Source organism: Caretta caretta, chromosome 17, assembly GCF_965140235.1.
Source record: "Caretta caretta isolate rCarCar2 chromosome 17, rCarCar1.hap1, whole genome shotgun sequence".
In the NCBI taxonomy this organism is placed as follows: domain Eukaryota; kingdom Metazoa; phylum Chordata; order Testudines; family Cheloniidae; genus Caretta; species Caretta caretta.
This window is the reverse complement of record NC_134222.1, coordinates 19,642,997-19,663,224: the sequence shown is the minus strand read 5'-3', so window position 1 is coordinate 19,663,224 and position 20,228 is coordinate 19,642,997. Positions and strand designations below refer to the sequence as shown.

At 51.9% G+C, this 20,228-nt stretch overlaps 1 protein-coding gene across 1 annotated transcript in view; it reads right to left on the bottom strand.

Moving 5' to 3' along the window:
• SSC4D (scavenger receptor cysteine rich family member with 4 domains) overlaps positions 1-20,228 on the bottom strand; it is a 62,978-nt gene that overhangs the window by 11,922 nt on the left and 30,828 nt on the right. Inside the window, exons 5-9 of the mRNA XM_075120915.1 lie at positions 7,828-7,860; positions 6,904-6,939; positions 5,778-6,083; positions 2,088-2,159; positions 1,134-1,448 (exon numbers count right to left, since the gene is read on the bottom strand). Coding sequence (XP_074977016.1) covers positions 1,134-1,448; positions 2,088-2,159; positions 5,778-6,083; positions 6,904-6,939; positions 7,828-7,860 — 762 coding nt within the window. The remainder of the gene's footprint in view (positions 1-1,133; positions 1,449-2,087; positions 2,160-5,777; positions 6,084-6,903; positions 6,940-7,827; positions 7,861-20,228) is intronic.

Genomic DNA, 20,228 nt, shown 5'->3' with positions numbered 1-20,228 from the left:
ACATTGAGTTTGAAGACGTCGGCATGGATTCACTGCTGGGTTCTGGGGCTTTGAAATGTTTCTCTGATCAAGATTGGACAGAGCAAGCGAGGCTGTGGGTCCGAGCGGAAAGAGAGCTGCAGAGAGACTACGACTAATAACAGAGGGCCCCCCTGGCACAATGCCGCATCACTGAACATGGACTGCCCGTAGCGCTCACAACAGAGCTGTGCATGGTGCGAGCCGGCAGCAGAGGGATTGGGCACGCTACTTCAGCAACCTCTCATCCTAGGGGCAGGGCTGAAGTCAACGCAGAGGTTGGAGCTCCCTCAGGACAGACCATAGGGGGCTGCTGGCAGGGTGATCGAGGGGGGCCCTGGGCTCGGGCTGCCACTGCCTGGATGCGTTAGCTTTCTGCACACACTGCAAAATGGTTCCAAACCAGCATCCGGGGACCAGCATCCCTGATCTATGGGGACGTTTGGATCTGGATCAATGTTCAACCCATCTCATCCGCACCCTCTCCTTTTTGCACCTGCAAATGGGACCGGCGCAGCTGGTGCTGTGGAAAGAGAACTCTGTGTGCGCAATGTGGAGAAGGGGGCAGCTTTTGTTTTCACGCCAGTAGCGGCTTGCACAGACACCATTGGGGGTGCCGATGCACGTGCCCGTGCGAATGGAAGCCACGGTTAAAATACACGTCCCGGCAAAATTTTGCTCCAATGCGTCATGATGGTAGGAAGCAGAGTAGGATTGTTTAGCACAGCCCTGAGCAGCAGCAGTGACTGGGGATGTAACCCATGGCGTGGTGTGTGCTACTCACTCCTCTCCATATCCGATTTACTGCAGCCCTGTCGGCTTCCCCCCATGGGCCTGGATCTACCTGTAGAGACTCAGGCATTCTGCTCTGGAGGGCTGGACTCGATGCTGGCCAAGGAGGCAGCCATCGCATTGGTCAAGGCTTACCCAGGGCTCGCACTGCCATGGCTCAGACGCTTGTGTTGAGCTGCCTCTGGATGGGGGAGGACGGTAATCCTCCAATCAGCCTGGCCCCCTCTGCACCCAATCCACACGGGCCGCGGCTTGCGCCTCGGTTCCATCCCTGGCGGGTCAGCCAAGATGGCGGCCGTTTCCACGAGGCTTTGCTCCCTTACCTGTGCAGATGACCCCCGCGTCCTCGTGGTGCCCGCAGTTGTGGATCCCCCAGCCCAGGCTGTAGCAGGCCGCGAGGCGGGGCTCGCTGCCCTCGCAGTTCACGTTGTCCAGCAGGATGTGCCCCGTGCCGTAGCCGAAGTAGGCATTGCTCTTGTGCGCCACTGCGCGGCCGCAGCCCGCCTGCCTGCACACCACGCTGGCGTCGCTCATGCCCCAGTCGTCGTCGCACACCGTGCCCCAGGTCCCTCGGTAGAATATCTCCACCCGGCCCCGGCAGGGGTCGGCGCCGCTCACCAGCCGGATGCTGCCGTCGCCTGCACAAGGGCAGCCGGGGTTAGCGTCAGGGCTCTCCCCGGGGCGGGCAGAGCACCGAGCGGGATCCCGCGGGAGTGACGGGAGCAGGCCGTGCAGGGATGGGGAGCAGCAAGCCAGACGTGAGTTTGCACGTGACGGGAGCAGGCCGTGCAGGGATGGGGAGCAGCAAGCCAGACATGAGTTTGCACGTGACGTGAGCAGGCCGTGCAGGGATGGGGAGCAGCAAGCCAGACGTGAGTTTGCACGTGACGGGAGCAGGCCGTGCAGGGGTGGGGAGCAGCAAGCCAGACGTGAGTTTGCACGTGGCAGCAAAAGCAGCCCATGGAGTTGGGACGTCCCGTCCCCAAACTGGGAGACCTGCTCTGTACAGCCACTGCTCTGAGCTGCACTGCTGCAATGCAGGGACCTCAATAACCCACTGGGGTCATCCTTGGCCTTGGTCTCACCCGTCTCTTCTGCTCTCCGGGGGGGAGCTGGCCCAAGCCTGGGGGTGAGGTATGGGGAGAGTCTGCATGCACTGCTTGCGTGGCCTGGCCTGGCCTCTGGCGGAAAGACGCCAGCCAATAAGGGCTTCGAAGGGTGAGTAGGAGGCAGGGAGGGAATCTGATGAGTGAGAAGCCAATCTCCGACGTGCTTACTCTTCCCGTTGGGCAGCGTGGCTGCGGTGGTTCTGGTCGCTGGTCCTTTGCTTGCCTGGGTTGGGGAGAGCTCTGAAAAGAGAGCCAGAGGCAGGCTGGGCGTCAGTGTGGCTTTACTAATTTTCCTTTCCCACGCGCCCTGTAATAAATACACCCGCTGGATACGCAGCCCCAGCATCCAGAGCCCAGGGGAGGGCAGCGATGGTCACCCACACAGACGCACCGGCTAGAAAACTGGCAAATATCAGGAGACTCACGATCAACCTGCAAGAGCCGGCAACGCTGAGCAAAGAACCCGAATTCTAATCCTGGCTCTGACCCAGATCACTCTTGAGGGAGTCACCTCACCTCTCTGCCTCGCATTGCCCCGAGGGAAACTGAGGACAATGACACTCAATCCTGCTGCTGGGGATTGGTCCCTGTTTGCAAAGCGATGCAGAGGAGCTAAGTGCTGTTCAGACCCGTGTGGGATGCTGAGTGCTAGAGGGAAGGGTCAGTTTTTCCTTGCAGGCCAGGCTAGCTGGAGGGCTGGTTACTCGTTATTAGCAGACTCACATCTGTGTCTCTGAGCTCAGTCTGGGCACGAGGGAGGAGCCTCGGACAGGGCAACGTCACCCCATCACTGCATTCACCAGCCAGCAGGGTAACATATTGCTCTGGGTCAAAAGCCGGCCCTGCCCACTGGGACCCCCCTCCCAGCGCACCCCGGGAATTCTTTCACACGGCGCCAGGCCTCTGCCTCCCTCTCATCAGCATCCCGGCTATGAACAGCGACGGACAAACCTCCAACGGCCTGAGCAGAGCAGTTCAGCCTGGAGACTCAGCAGCAGGATCAAACTGCCAGAACCTCCTCCAGAGATCTCCTCCCCAAAAGCCGGCCTGAGCTCGCCTCCCCGACCAGCTCCTCCCACTCCCCTTCACAGCTGCATCCTGAGACTCATCACCCCTTCCCCTCCAGGTCAGCCCCCTTTCTCCAGTCAAGGCTGGACACCTTCCCTAATCAATCAGTCCCTGGCTCCTTCCTGTTGATCCCCAGCCTCTTAGGAGTGGATTAGCCACAAATCCACTGTCTTTCTGCTAGGCCTAGGCCGGCATCTGTCTGCAAATCTGGCCCAGCTCCAGGCATCTGCCCCCATCACCCTGACTAGGTCTGAGAGGGGAGCCCCTGGTCTGTGAGTGATTGGGAATAAAAAACCAGGCCCCGCAGAGAAAAACTAGACCTTCATAGAATCATAGAATCATAGAATCTCAGGGTTGGAAGGGACCCCTGAAGGTCATCTAGTCCAACCCCCTGCTCGAAGCAGGACCAATTCCCAGTTAAATCATCCCAGCCAGGGCTTTGTCAAGCCTGACCTTAAAAACCTCTAAGGAAGGAGATTCTACCACCTCCCTAGGTAACGCATTCCAGTGTTTCACCACCCTCTTAGTGAAAAAGTTTTTCCTAATATCCAATCTAAACCTCCCCCACTGCAACTTGAGACCATTACTCCTCGTTCTGTCATCTGCTACCATTGAGAACAGTCTAGAGCCATCCTCTCTGGAACCCCCTTTCAGGTAGTTGAAAGCAGCTATCAAATGCCCCCTCATTCTTCTCTTCTGCAGGCTAAACAATCCCAGCTCCCTCAGCCTCTCCTCATAACTCATGTGTTCTAGACCCCTAATCATTTTTGTTGCCCTTCGCTGGACTCTCTCCAATTTATCCACATCCTTCTTGTAGTGTGGGGCCCAAAACTGGACACAGTACTCCAGATGAGGCCTCACCAATGTCGAATAGAGGGGGACGATCACGTCCCTCGATCTGCTCGCTATGCCCCTACTTCTACATCCCAAAATGCCATTGGCCTTCTTGGCAGCAAGGGCACACTGCTGACTCATATCCAGCTTCTCGTCCACTGTCACCCCTAGGTCCTTTTCCGCAGAACTGCTGCCTAGCCATTTGGTCCCTAGTCTGTAGCGGTGCATTGGATTCTTCCATCCTAAGTGCAGGACCCTGCACTTATCCTTATTGAACCTCATCAGATTTCTTTTGGCCCAATCCTCCAATTTGTCTAGGTCCTTCTGTATCCTATCCCTCCCCTCCAGCGTATCTACCACTCCTCCCAGTTTAGTATCATCCGCAAATTTGCTGAGAGTGCAATCCACACCATCCTCCAGATCATTTATGAAGATATTGAACAAAACCGGCCCCAGGACCGACCCCTGGGGCACTCCACTTGATATCGGCTGCCAACTAGACATGGAGCCATTGATCACTACCCGTTGAGCCCGACAATCTAGCCAGCTTTCTACCCACCTTATAGTGCATTCATCCAGCCCATACTTCCTTAACTTGCTGACAAGAATACTGTGGGAGACCGTGTCAAAAGCTTTGCTAAAGTCAAGAAACAATACATCCACTGCTTTCCCTTCATCCACAGAACCAGTAATCTCATCATAAAAGGCGATTAGATTAGTCAGGCATGACCTTCCCTTGGTGAATCCATGCTGGCTGTTCCTGATCACTTTCCTCTCATGCAAGTGCATCAGGATTGATTCTTTGAGGACCTTACTGGGTCTGTGATCCTTTCAGTCAGAGCTAGCTTGTGTAGATCTACACGCACTGTCCCGACTGCAGTGTATCATAGGATCAGAGAATATCAGGGTTGGAAGGGACCTCAGGAGGTCATCTAGTCCAACCCCCTGCTCAAAGCAGGACCGATCCCCAACTAAATCATCCCAGCCAGGGCTTTGTCAAGCCTGACCTTAAAAACCTCAAAGGAAGGAGATTCCACCCCCTCCCTAGGTAACCTATTCCAGTGCTTCACCACCCTCCTAGTGAAAAAGTGTTTCCTAATATCCAACCTAAACCTTCCCCACTGCAACTTGAGACCATTGCTCCTTGTTCTGTCCTCTGCTACCACCGAGAACAGCGCAGACAGTGCGGAGCTAGCTTTGATCTAGCTCGAGCCACTAACGCTCGCCGCGAAGCTGCTCCTGCACAGACGGACAAGGCTGCCCGAGACCCAGGGTGCGTCCTCGAAGGGGCGGCTGACACTGCTATGGTTCCTGGAGCCAGCTAGATCCAAACTAGTGCAGGTACATCTGCACGCTCCACAGTTGCCTCTGGCTGCAGTACAGACCTACCCTAAGGGGGGGGATCACAGAGATGGCAGATGGGAATGGGGAGCCATGGGCCAGGACAGAGTGAGAGCAAAGGGTAGGGCAGAAAGGGAAAGCCAGGCCCTGGTGCTGCTCAGTTCCGGTCCCTAGCTCAGGTGGTTGGTGGATGCGGGTGCAAGCAGCTGGCCCATCCCTAGTGATGGGCCCAGACTCTGAGCCCCAGCAGCCCAGCCCTGCAGCACCGTCTCCTCCGAGAGCCCAGCGCCGGGCACGGGGGCCCTGGTGAGGAAGCCACGGTGACCTCCGACCGGAAGTCCCATTAGTCCATCACAAGAGGGACATGAGACAAGGGGGCTGCTGGGCCCTGCCTGGTGGGTCTGGAATCTCCTTCCTTAGAGGTTTTTAAGGCCCGGCTTGACAAAGCCCTGGCTGGGATGATTTAGTTGGGGACTGGTCCTGCTTTGAGCAGAGGGTGGGACTCAGTGACCTCCTGAGGTCTCTTCCAGTCCGGATCTTCTGCGGTGAGGCATCAGTCGCGTAACCCCATCGCTGCCCCTGCCCCCGCCATAGGATGGAACCAATCCTTTTTACCGTTACACGTGACAGCCACATCCTCATAGTGGTAACAGTTGTGGATTCCCCAGCCGCGGCTCCCACACTCGCTCAGGGCCACCTCCCCGCCTTGGCAGTCCACGTTGTCCAGGAAGATGGGCCCCCTCCCGTGGCCAAAGGTCAGGGTGGCTGGCATGGCGAGGGCATGGCCGCAGCCCAGCTGGTGGCACACCACGTTGGCGTCCACTAGGTCCCAGTCGTCGTCACACACCGTGCCCCACGAGCCGTTGTAGAGGATCTCCACGCGCCCCTGGCACTGGTTGCGCCCATTGACCAGCCGCACCTCTGCGAGGAGGAAGGTCACAGTGAGATGAGTAACCAGGCAACGGGCTAGCCCTAATTAGGTAATGAATGCACCACGACCCTCACCAGGGGTCATCAGCAGGGTTTGAACCTATGACCTTCTGCACCAAATCCCAGACTGCTACCACTTAAGCAAAAGGAGTAGCTCCATTAGTTGATACCAGTAGTAGGCTGCTGTCTTGCTGGCATTTGCTTTGATTCTGGTGAGTGGGTTTCTATTTGTTTGTGGGAAGCAAAGGGTCAGGAATACATCTCTGCACCAGACACATTCACTCGGCCATCTTGAAAGCTCTTGCTGGGTTAGGGAATCGTCCAATGAAAGAAGAGAAATGGTATCATGTGACGTGGGTGACCCGTCACCTGGAGCAGGTAACAAATTGCTAATACTCACAGCAAACCAATCCATGGATAATTCCTAGACTGAAATCAGCCACACATAAATGATCTCTCAAATAATTAGAAATAGAACACGCGTCTGTATAAATGCCTTGCCGAATCAGTCGGTCACTCACTAGAGCTATGGACACCCACTTCTATGGCACTGCCCATCAGAGATGGCACAGAAGAAGGCCAGGGAGCTGCAAAATTCCCCTATTGCTTCCAGTAATAAGTAGAGCCGGTCAGGAAAAAGTTATTTTGCCTCCACAAAAAGTTTCGTCCAAATTTTCCTTTTAAACCCATTTGGTTTTTTCAAAGCAAAAACTCAAAATCTCATCACCATTCCCCCGCCCTGCCGCCAATATATTCCCCATTTTTCGGGTCCAAAACTCTTCGTCCAAGAGCAGTTCTAATAAGATCTCACCTGGGAATGACAATGGAGCAGAATCAGAGGCGTTGCCTGAAATGGAGAAGGAAAAGGATCAAGCATCGTTGGTGTGCCAGGAGAACACAGATAGGAAAGGCTTACTGGATAAGGGATATCAGAACAGACCCATATCATCTTACCAAGCAGCATGAGTGCTAAGAGGGATGACTTAGTACATTAAGCATCAGGTATAACACACATCCCAGTCCCAGCAGGGCCTTTCACACTTCTCAGTTTATAGGGTGTTCCCTTCCATGCACAGTAATGGGGGTGCAAATGAGTTACTGAGGACAGAATTTGCCCCTCGGGATCTTTGTTACCGCTGTTGAGGTCTGTGGTTTGTCACAGATTAAAGGGGAAACAGTTCTGGAGTCCTTGTTAGCTTACTGGCCACAGTTCACTCATCACACTCAAGTCCACATGACTTCTCAGAGGCTTCTACCTAAGGGGAGTTTTGTTTTGTTGTTCCATGCAGCTCTCTTTGCACTAGCAAATTCGACTGCATTCGCAGAACCGTCTTTGCTGTGGTGGCATCTGGACCCTGGAGGTCCGTGGAACGAGGAAGCAGTTGGGGGAACTGAGCAAGCAACTAGCAGTTGGTGAAATTGTCAGGGCCAAGGGGTTATCCCAGCCACTGGAGCTTGCTTGGTTATTCAGAGCAGGATGAAATTCACCCCCACGCAGAGACCCGGCACAAAACCCTGTGCATCACTCAAGCCCTAAAAATAGCGGGTCCGAAGGACTGATGCAAAGGCATTGAGCTAGGCCTGTGCGTGTAGGGGTGAATTTCTCCCCCCAGCGAGGCCGGTCACAGACTGCTGCAATACTGAACTCCATGATCTGTGCTTTGACCGCTCCTGCCTGAGACAACTGAGAGGAGTTAAGTCTCCAAACATCTGAGCACATGAAGTTTCCGCTTACCTGTCTCTTCCCTTTTCCACACAGATCTGAGGTCTGGGAGAGGGGAAAGGAGAGAGCAGGAGAGAGAAAAAAGTTGGTTTAAAAAGAAAAACTCCCACAAAAAGACAGATCTTTGTTATCTTCACTATTTTAGCAATGGGGAAACTGAGGCACAGAGCAAGGGCTGTGAGTTGCCCACTGTCATGCTGCGAGTCAGCGTCTCAGAGATAGAACACAGCTCTCCTGATTCCTAGCCATGTGCTTTAACCACTAGGATACAACGCCGTCCAGGGGTGCTGGGAGTCAGTTTCCTAATGTTGGTGTAGGGAGATCCTTAGACAAAAGGCGATGGAGAAGTGCCAAGGACTATCATTAGCAGGTTAAATGAAACAAAACTGTTCTTCTGGCTCACACTCGAGAGTTACCAGCTTTCAGACAGAAAGACCCTTTTATAGCTGGGTATAATATTGTCATGCTTTTTTCCCCAACATGGTCACACTACTAACAGCCTGTTTTATAAAAATGAAGGGGGACAGCAGTGGGGCCGAGTGGCCAAAGGCCTGAGACACAGGAGACCTGGGTTCTATTCCCGCCTCTCGCCTGCTGGGTGACCTTGGCCAAGTCACTGTGCCTCAGTTTCCCATTTCTACAAGGGAGATGATGATCCTGAACTCCTTGGTAAAGAGCTTTAAGATCTACTGATGAAAAGTGCTGTAAAGAGCTAAGTATTATTATTTACTTGGTACCATTTTTAAAAAACACAACAAAGTCAACAGTCTTTACAAGCTCTCTGTCTGTCTATATGCACAGAGCACTTCGCCCACAGCTGAGAGGCAGCTACCTCTGGGGCAGAAGGTGGCAGCCTCTAAACCACAACAGAACAGGAGAGAAGTTATCCCCTGGAAACCACTGAGGAGTTGGGAGGAATCCCTGGAATTTGGCACTTGGGTTAACGCGCTGACTCGGGTGGAAAGTGGCAGTGGCTCCTTGGTGAGCACAAGCATCAGCTTCTCATCTCATCTGAAAGAGAGACCCTCTATCACCACCACCGGGGTATCAGTCCAGCCCCGACGCGGAAGGGGACATGTAGTCAACGAGAAAGGATTTTGGTGGGGCCAGGCGTTCATTCAATAGGAGGGGTGCTTCCTACTGATTCACCAGCATCACTTCCCCACAGCATCTTGACTTTACTGAAGATGGCTTAGATCTTTGGGGGATCCAAAGAGTGGAAAATGCTCGGTAAGGACAAATGTGCTGTAATATTGGCATGGGAGGGAAGTTTGGTTTCATTATTTGGTACATTGTGATTGATATGAGAGCAAATCTGTAACTGGCACTCAGAGACTACAGTGATGAGCGTGATAGAAGAACCTGTATAAAGTAGAAAAGAACTGTGATATTTTCTGTTCCTGAATGTGCACAAAAAAGTGACTAGAAAGGGGTACATATCTAAATGTGATTAAGACTTGGTGAAAAGTCCATGACGCTTTCACACAGCTCTAAAATGTGGGTTAGCTTGCTGAGGTGGGAGGAACCACAATGGAATTATGAACAGAGCACAGAAACCATGCAAACCATGGCTGGGATGATTTCGTTGGGGATTGGTCCTGCTCTGAGCAGGGGGTTGGAATAGATGACCTCCTGAGGTCCCTTCCAACCCTGATAGCCCAAGGAATCATAGACTATCTCCTCTCCTGGTACATACAGAACCTGAGTATACCTACCGTAGAGCAGCTCCTGAACTCGCATCCACTCCTGGTGTGCCATAATCCATCCCTCTGCCTGGCCACAGTCAGGTCATGGATACTGCGCTCAAAATTGCCGTATAGACCTCCCTGCTCAGGCTGGAGCTGGGGATCTGGGACCCAACCCCCCCGGGTATCATATCCCGAGCTCCAGTCTGAATAGGAACAACTACACAGCTGTTTCTAGCACCATAGCGTGAGCTGTGCGAGCCCAAGTCTGTAGACCCGGGCTCCGAGACTGGCTGCTGCGGGTATGTTTTTGCTGCAGCAGCTCCATGAAATTTATCATCGGTCTTTTTTTCCCCAGGGAAAAAAATAAATAAATAAAAATGCAGATTCAGTGACTCCAAAACGTTTGGCAAATTCGCCTTGGTTTGGCTGAGTTGCTCAGCTCAGGGAAAACAAACCAAAAAAGACTCCCTCTTCCGACATTTTTGAAGAACCACATTGTGATTCAAAAGCACTTTTTCCTGCCCTCTTTCCTTCAATTTTATTAAAAAATGCAAAAAAAAAAAAAAAGCTGAACATTAAAACAATTCAGTGTAATTTGACCGCAAACTATTCACACACACACACACACACTTTTCAGCTTGCTGAAAATTTCAAAAAAGTTTATTGTCAAGCCCCCCTGAGATCATTTTTCTCCAGACGGGCCAGCGAATCACAAAATCAGTTATTCACCCAGCTCCTGTCCTAACACCTGCTAGCGGCGCGCGCTGGGTCGCAGAAGAGCCCCCACCCCCCCGCTGGCACGGGGGAGCTGTTGTGGCTCGCCTTTACCAGCAGAACAGGAGCTCCAGACGGTTTGATCAACGCTGGGAAGAACAGCTGTGTGCCCAGCTACTGAGGAGGGGAGCATGTACTCTGCTTCCTCCTAGCTCCACCTCGGAGCGACCGACTGAAAAAGTGCCAATCAAGGCTCGTCCGAGCTATCCCCATCTGAATGGGTGAGGAGTGGAAGCTAACCTGGCCGTCCAGCTGCAGTGACAGACGGAGGCAATGATCGCTTATGCGGCACGTGCAGTTATACACACAGCTCTAGAAGGGTGGCTGAGAAAGGCCTGAGTAACGATAGAGCAGATGCCCTAGGGCGCTCAGGCTGTGTCACGGCTGGGCCAGTGCGGGCTTTACCATGCACAGGCATCCAGCCTGACAGCGGTAACAATGCCGCTCGAATGTGAAGCCGCCGGAGCGATGAATGCAGCAGGCCTTCCTAGCTGGGGAACGCTGAACTTTCCTCCACCCCCAGGGGGCTTGATTCCCCATGGCCCTCCTATACCCGGTGTCCTCACTCACGCCAGCGTGAACGGTCACCGTGCTGAGCCGCTAGCTCTCTACAGCCCCTTTGTGCTGGCATCAATGACCACACGAGGTGCAGGACAAAGGGAATCGGGCCCATGATCAGTACCGGGCAACAGCCCAGTGCAGCCACCCAGGGGATGCCGGTCCCCTTAAGAAGGAACGCTCAAGAGCAGGACTGGCCACAGGTTACCAACACATGGCCAGATTCTGCCGTGTCCAGGCATTTACACCAGCAAAGTGATGTAAAATGCTCCCACTGATCTAGCTGCACGTTACGTTGCACTGGTGCAAATGACTGCACAAGGACTCGGGCTACAGTGTCTCCTGAAAAAGGAACCAAACAGAGTATCTGGCAGAGGGGGCTGGTCACATTGGAGATCTGCTCTCCTATCTGCCGCAGCTCCTCAGCAGAGACCGTCTGGCTGAGTGCCGGAGAGGAGAAGATGCACATTTAAAAAAAAAACCAAAAAACCATTTACACTAGGTGTAGCTGGAGACAGAGGGGAGAAGCGAGTGGGGAAATCACAGGCAAGAATCCCATTCCAGTAACTGATCCTTTCTGGGAAACTGGAACCAAAGTGCCTCCCTTCTCAGCTTGTGTTATCCCCATAGGCCGTGTAGTTGGATCCCTGTGGATCAGAAAGAGCAGGTGCTGCAGAAGGGAGGGGCAGCTCATTGGTTTTCCTAATTAAACAGAAGGCTTTTCATAGCTTTTCGGTGATTTAGTGGGGTTGGTCCTGCTTTGAGCAGGGGGTTGGACTAGATGACCTTCTGGGGTCCCTTCCAAGCCTGTGATCCTATGAACCAGGCAGCACGAGCTGGCAAACAACACATGGGAAGTGCATTTGCTTGGAACGCCTGTCCCATCTTCCGGCTCCACACGCAGGACTAGCTCCTCAGCTGGTGCCAGTCGGGGCTGTTCTCTCGAAGGCAGGGCAGCAATGACAAATGACACGAGCTCAGAAGCGGGCTCACCGCTTGCCAGGCTTGTGCCGCGTCACCAGTTACTGCCATCCCAGTCTGAGTCATGCAAAACCTGGCACTTCCCTTAAAGCCCCAACTCCTGGCAAAGGGGTCGCACTACGTCCGGGCAGGTCGGCACTTAAAATGCTGCACGGGAGCAGCTGTGCCCGTGTAGCCCTTCAGTGAAGACGCTCCTACACCGACGGGAGAGCGCTCTCCCGCCGACGCAGTTAATCCACCTCCCCGAGAGGCGGTAGCGAGGCCAGTGGGAGAAGCGCCCCCATCGACTTAGCGCTGTCCACACGGGAGGTTACGGTCGGTACAATGACGTCACTCGGGGGGGGGGGGGGGGGTTCACACCCCTGAGCGACGCAGGTCTGTAGTGTAGACCTGGCCTAAGTGTCTGAGCCCCAGTTCTAAGCCATCTTCGACAGCCCTAGCAAGTGTGAAAAATCGGGACGGGGTGGGGGACAATAGGCCCCTATATAAAACAAAGCCTCAAATATCGGGACCGTTCCTTTAAAATGGAGACATCTGGTCACCCTAATCTAACCAGGGATAGCCGGCCACACAGAAAGGCAGGAAAACTCCCTCAGACCTCAGCCAGCTGGACGTTAGCAAGGGCTCCCCAGGAGACCCCGCTCCTGGCTGCCAGGGGTTTTAACCCCCCCAACCAGTCTCTCCTCAGCCACGTCTCCGTGCGCTTAGCCAGACGGGCACCCGATTCTCCTGGGCCTCACGCCTGTGCCCAATGCGGGTGAGAAAGCGACCGCTCAGCATGGTGGTGCAACGCCCCCACAAGAGGCCAGGGGTGGGGCAGGCCAGGGGCATGGAGCTCTCTACACCCGGTCGCTGGACACCTCGCCCCCAGGGAGCACAGATCCCCGAGATATACAGTGCAATGGTGACACCCAGTGGCTCGGACAGTCAGAGGCTGCGATGCCAGGCCTGGTCTTCCTTCTGCTTTGCACCTTGGGGAGCCTTTTGCACCCCCAAAAGGCAGGCTGGGCCCAATTCTGAACCGCACCAGGGCCTCTCTGGCCGCAGGAAGGGGCTGGACCGCATGAGGCTCCTCCCGGCTGGGAACTCCCCCAGCCTAGGGGGTGCGCCATGTGCCAGGAGGATGGCGTGGGTGGCCCTACACCGTCCCCTCCCAGACACCTGCAGAGGAGAGAGGGCGTGGCTGGAGCGGTCTCTGCTCTGGCTATGAGAAGCGGGTAAGGCTGGCACCTCCCCATTGGGCTGCATCTGCCCTTAGTGGCTCCACAGCCAGGGGGGCAGGGGGCCCTCCCTGGGTTCCCCACTCCATGGAGCTACTCAAACCCCAGCCTGTTACTTGGGATGGACACTGGGTCCCCAGAACCAGCTCTGAGCGGATACGCCAAGGGAGGCGGCTTCCCACTGGCCTCCCTGCCGTCCCCAGCACAGGCTGCTGAGTGCAAACCAAAGAGAGGGACCCAAACTGGGACACGGGATCGGATCGCCCACAACCTTTGGGGCCGCTCGGCTCCAGGTCCAGACTTGAGTGTCATGGCTTGGCCCTCTCTCTTTAAAGTGTCTGGCCCAGAACCCCCACCCTAAGCGTGCCCTGAACTCGGGGGACAGCCTGACGCAGCACAGAGTTCTTGGGCCCCTCAGCGCTTGCCAGAGACCACCGCCCGCGGCCTCTCCCTTGCAAGTGCCCTACAGGTGAGTGGCACGGAATGGCGCTGCGTACTTCTCTCACAAAATCTGAGCACTGAATTGTTTCGCACGGGCCACAATCCATTTACAGGTTTCAGAGTAGCTGCCGTGTTAGTCTGTATTCGCAAAAAGAAAAGGAGGACTTGTGGCCCCTTAGAGACTATCAAATTTATTTGAGCATAAGCTTCTGTGAGCTACAGCTCACTTCATCGGATGCATTCACTGGAAAATACAGTGGGGAGATTTATATACACAGAGAACATGAAACAATGGGTGTTACCATACACACTGTAACGAGAATGATCAGGTGAGGTGAGCTATTACCAGCAGGAGAGCGGGGGGGCGGGGAGAGAGAGGGGGAACCTTTTGTAGTGATAATCAAGGTGGGCCATTTCCAGCTGTTGACAAGAACGTCTGAGGACCAGTGGGGGGTGGAGGGGAATAAACAAGGGGAAATAGTTTTACTTTGTGCAATGACCCATCCACTCCCAGTCTCTATTCAAGCCTAAGTTAATTGTATCCAGTTTGCAAATTAATTCCAGTTCAGCAGTCTCTCGTTGGAGTCTGTTTTTGAAGTTTTTTTGTTGAAGAATTGCAACTTTTAGGTCTGTAATCGAGTGACCAAAGAGCTTGAAGTGTTCTCCGACTGGTTTTTGAATGTTATAATTCTTGACATCTGATTTGTGTCCATTTATTCTTTTACGTAGAGACTGTCCAGTTTGGCCAATGTACGTGGTAGAGGGGCATTGCTGGCACATGATGGCATATATCACATTGGTAGATGTGCAGGTGAACGAGCCTCTGATAGTGTGGCTGATGTGATTAGGCCCTATGACGGTGTCCCCTGAATAGATATGTGGACACAGTTGGCAACGGGCTTTGTTGCAAGGATAGGTTCCTAGGTTAGTGGTTCTGTTGTGTGGTATGTAGTTGCTGGTGAGTATTTGCTTCAGGTTGGGGGGCTGTCTGTAGGCAAGGACTGGCCTGTCTCCCAAGATCTGTGAGAGTGATGGGTTGTCCTTCAGGATAGGTTGTAGATCCTTGATGATGCGTTGGAGAGGTTTTTGTTGGGGGCTGAAGGTGGTGGCTAGTGCCGTTCTGTTATTTTCTTTGTTGGGCCTGCCCTGTAGTAGGTGACTTCTGGGTACTCTTCTGGCTCTGTCAATCTGTTTCTTCACTTCAGGTCACCGTGTCTATTTCCCGGCATTCTTGAATTGGTCCAAAAACCTTTATTTCCAGCAGAAAGCTCACCATTGATCAGCTCGGATGAATGGGCGCGTCTAATGCCAACTCCAGAGAAACCCCAGACCTGAAAGTTAGATCCCCACCCCCCTGCCCCATCTTTCAGGATAACAATTCCCAATAAATAAAACCTGCCTTTGAGTGAAAGAATCCAAAGACTGAAAGCGAAGGTTAAGGGGGCGACGATCACAATCTCTACGTACCTAGATGGGGAACAAATAGTTGGTAACGGACTCTTCAGTCGAGCAGACAATGGAAGTTGAACCTGGACAAATTCAGACTGGAAAGGAGGCTTACCTGTGTAACAGCGGGTGTAACTAAGCATTGGAACACTCTACTAACGGTTTCCATCACTGGCAATTTTTAAACCCAGATTGGCTTGTTCCCTAATGATTTCACAGCAGTTCTCTGGCCTGGGTTATACAGGAGGGCAGCAGATGATCACAGAAGTCCCTTCTGGCCTGAGAATCTATGCAAATCCCTGTCTTAGTCACAGAACATGAACGCGTGATCAGGGTCTCTCTTCTACGTCGTCCCTTTGCCTTCTTTTCTCTACCTTATCCCTCCTCCCGCCTCTAACCCGCCTGATCCTGCTCTTTCGAGGCCGGCCCTTCTCCCATAAGCAGAGCAGAGCCAGAGCTGTCAGTTCAGTGTAAGCATGATGTCCTGTAACTCATGCACCAGATGCCGTGGCCATGAAGAGAATAATTTAAAGGTGACTCTCATGGCATGAAACAAACTGGGCCACTGCCCTTTTGGGCATCTTGAGGATGACAAATATGGCTTCAGAGGGTTCTAAGTCAGCCACAAAAAATTCAGCTTTTATCCACCTTGGAGGACTCTATAGGCCACAGGAGAGCCTGTGAACAGACAGGATCATTGTAAGTATTATTTATTACTCAGCACCTAGAGGCCTAAACGAAAGTGAGGCCCTATTGTGCTAGGCGCTGTACATACCCATAGTAAGAGATACTCCCTGCCCCAGAGTTTACAATCTAACTAGACAAGGCAGGCTAAAGGTATAGAGAGATTCATTGATTGAGCTCAGGGACGGGGGCAGGGGGTTAGTTTTCCAGGGCTCTGCACCCACAGCTGGGGCCAGTTTCAAAAGAGCTCAGCTCCCCACTTGGGCACCGAAATAAAGGCCAGGTTTTCAGAGGGGCTCAGCTCTGAGCAGCTTACAGTGGGAAATGTAGGGGCCAGGTTGTCCAAAGACCTCAGCATCCAATCCATGGAGCCCTTCTGAAAATCTGCTCCTTGGTGACTTGCTCCAGGTCACGCAGAGAGTCCGGGGCAGAGCCAGGAACTGAACCCAGATCACCTGAGTCCCAGGCTACCGAATGAATCCCAAGGCCCTTCTCCCACCATGCCCAGCAAACGTCTCCCAAAAGGCAGCGAGGACACAGATACCTGCCCCCCAGTGCAGTGCGCCGGGCAGACACAAGCATCGCCACATGTGTGAACGGAAGCAGCAAAGCGTGGGCACTCCCCACCAAAACAATTCTTCCAGCCGCACTAAGATGACAAATCTTAAACCAGTGCAACTTGTGCATGTAGGCAAACCCTAAGAGACAGCGTTAAGAGTCAAGAAGCTGGATCCAGGCCTTGCCACCAGCTGGAACAAAGGCCACGGACAGAAATCGGGAGCACACCAAGCTAGAAGTGGTTTACTTGAAGGAGTTGCCAGGTTCACACTACTTCCACCCACGTGCCCAGAAGGGACAGGCGAGTTCTCCCACAATACACTGGGAAAGGATTCACAGGGCAGCTCGGTGTACTGCAATTCTGGGAACAACGGGATGGGCGGTAATGATTCAGCAACTCCAGCCTGATCGCTCAGTATCACTGATCTCCCCCATGCTGGGCTGACTCAAGAGAACTGACTCAACTTTAGATCACTTGAGTAAACCCCACAGTGAGGGAAAGCATTTTGAGTCAGATTGTTTAAAACTGTTTTGCATTTCTTTTTGCTGACACCTATTTAACTCCAAAGCCTAAAACACACTTGATACAAAGGACATCTTTAGTAAAGTTTCATATCCCTGCCCCTTTCATTAAGGTGCAAGAACTTGCAACATTCATCTGAGATGCCCAATCGACTTTCAGCAAAACCAGAAGACCCCCCAGACTTGACATTTCTGGTATTTCTATGTTTAAAAGAAAACAGGAAAAAATGGTATTTTGGAAAGCCAATCTTCCAGATAGAGAAACCTGAAAAATTTTCAGTGGAACATTTTCCCTAAGAAAATGTCCTTTTGTCAGAATCTAAATGTTTTGCAGACAAGTACCAATTGACAACATTTTTGCCAGAAATATTTCAAACCGACTCACAATCAGAATGGAGTTTTTTGTTTCAACGTTCTCATTTGGTTTCATTTCAACTTTGCCGCTTTATTTAGCCATTTACATGAGATGACAAAATATTAATGTGAATAATATATATTTGACGTTATGTTTCAAAATGAATTATTTTGACATTCTCAAAACAGAATGAAAAGGAGGACTTATGGCACCTTAGAGACTCACAAATTAGTCTCTAAGGTGCCACAAGTCCTCCTTTTCTTTTTGCGAATACAGACGAACACGGCCGCTACTCTGAAACCTGTCAAAACAAAATGATTCAATAAGGTTGTTTTGATGCTTCCAAACTGACATTTTTTTAGTATTTCTGTTCCCACAATACTTCTAAATTTTGACTTTTTCTCCCAATTTGGGATGAAAGCAAATGTTAAAATGTTTTCATTTCCTGTGGGATGGAAATTCCATTTTCCAACGAGTTCTACTTCCAGGTTTCCTTTATCCATCTTAGCAAAGCGAAAAAGGGAACAGAACCAGTGGAAATAAAATCCATCAAATAACCTAGCACCAGATTCCCATCTCAGTTACACCAGGGCAGGCAACGAGGCCCTGGTGCAATACGCCTACATAGACACTCATTTCCAGATGCTGCTTCTGCAATAGTGTACCTTGGAGAACAAATCGCCCTTTGTTATCCACTTAGCCAAGTCTCATTCACAAAAAGAAATGAATGAAACACTAGAGGGCAGCGCGTGCTCTTCCTGGTTTAAGGTTACAAAGTTCCTGTCTCAAATTCTCCCTGGGGAAATCTGTGATTTATTCCAAATTCCATGCAATTTATTGGGGAGGGAGGAGGATTGCGGGAAAGATAGTTACCAGTGTAGTATAAGCACATCAGTGAGAAGTGGATTGCCCGCCGTCAGCCAAGCTTTCCCCATGGAAGGGCTGAGAGGTGCCAGCCTGCAGCTCCTCACTCCAGACCAGAGCAAGCATGCTTCCAAGCATGCATCAAAGCAGAGCACTCATTTTCAAAGGCTCTCCCCGTAGGCCAACAAGGACGACACGCTCACTCGCTGATGTTCAGTCTGCATTAGCCTTGCCAGGGCCACCAGTGTGTCGGCTTCCATTCCAGACCCCAACCCAGTTGCTGAAAAGCTTTAGACTCGAGCCAGTTCCGAGTGAGGTGGAGGCATGAAAGCTGGGAGTTTTCAAAGAACCTACGGGAGTGAAGTGCTGAAATCTAACAGAAATGCAGTGACAGCGGGGTGCCTCAAAGATCTGCTCGGGGAATTATTTGGGGAAAGTTCTGTGCTACACAGGAAGTCAGACTAGACAGTCACAGTGGTCCTTTCTGGCCATTGAATTGATAACTAGAGTAACGAGAATTCCCAGTCAGTGGGAAGTTCCAAAAAAACTGTGTTCTGAATGGGAACAAAATGCTGACATTTCGAAAATTTCCCGCAGAACAAACATTCCCCCAAAAGATCCAGAGCCACCGAAAAGCTTTGTTACACGAATGTTGAAATCTTTTGTTTCCAGTGTCAACGCATTTTGGTTTGACTTTTATAGGATATTAAAATGTTAATGATAGATTATATTTAATATCCTATAAAAGTCAAAACAAAGTATTACCGTATGGAAAGGTCCCTGAAATCAGCATGCTCCGATGCAATGTGTCCATTTCAGTGAAATCGCCTTTGTAGACAGACGACTCTTCCATCAAAACTTTGCAACCAGCTCTGGTGCCAAACTCCTAACCTGCTGTGACAATCCCGGGGCTACCTGGGAAGTTAGACTGGTACAGGAGACTAGTATAGCTCTCTGGGTGGACACTCCTGTTCCCAAAGAAGAATGGCTTTTCCCAGTTTAGCTTAAACCTCTTCCAAATTGGGATAAGCTAAACAAAACAAAACAAAACAAAAAAGGCACTCACATCAAAATAAGAACATCCGTATAGGGAATACCACTGCTAAATCAATATAAATTCACAGTATAGCTTTCCTGTGTAGACAAGGCCTTAGTGTTTAGACTGTGCCCAACATTGTGGTATCTGAGCTGGGTTCAGGTGGCACATTTCAGATCTGAATTTTATCTCCTCCCTGCAGAGGCTGGGGCTGTAGGCTGCTGGCCTCTCCCCCTAGCCCAGAAAGTCTTATCAATCCCTTCCTTCAGAGCACGGTCTATTCTTCAAACACAACAGTTCAACGTTAGGCTATGTATAAATCTGGTTGTTCCCCCAATTCAGGTCTTCTGCTAAGGCCTTTCCGCTTGTATCTGTGTTCATGTCCCAGTCTCCTCCCTGCAGCTTCTCTTTATAGCTGAGCCACTGGGTGGCTTTTATAATCACTGGATCAAACTCAGCTGGGAAGCAGCTGATCAGTCACAGGTGAGGCTGGACCCAACTCCCCTTAAAGGGCCAGACACCATGTGACAGGAAGTGTTTGGAACTTAGTTCTGGCCCAGCTGTAACCAAAACCTCTCTTCATCAGTGGTAAAATTCACCCCCTTTACAGAGGAGCCAGCAGATATAAGGCCTAGGCCCCACTTAGGTCCCACTTGAACCCTTACAAGGTGCCTACAGCTACTGTAGCCCTCTGCCTGGGGCTGAATTTTTATTTTACCCCCTGTGAGTTTTTTATGTTTTTTGGGGGGGGGGTGGGATTCAAACCCCCTAACTCCATGGGGGGAGAATCCCATGTGAACTCAAGCCACAGAAAGTCTCCATGTGCCACAGTGAATGGAAACAGGCACATTTCATGCAGCTCTGGTTAATGCGCCCTGTGAGGCTGGCAAGCAAATACTAAAAAGCGGAGAAATGAAGAAGAAATACAGGGAGCCCCATGGTTCCTGCTGTATTCACTGCAATGCTGGGGGGCCCAATCTCAGCCCTGCTGGAGCTGGTGGGGAAGCTCCAGTTGACTTTAGTGGCATGAGCTCAAACCCTTTCAGACCTTGTCTACACAGGGGCATTTTCCCGCCACCAGACTAACTCCAGTGCAGCTCACCGGGTGCTAGCAACAATGTAAACCAGGGGATGGTGTTTTTCTCGCCCTGCCCGTGAGCTCCTCCACCACATGAGCTTCAGGAGAACCCCATTATCGGCTGGATGGGGATGAGAGGTGTGTTATAAAGAGAGGTAAGTCTCATTAGCCTCACTTTGCAATTGGAGAGACTGAGGCCTGGTCACGC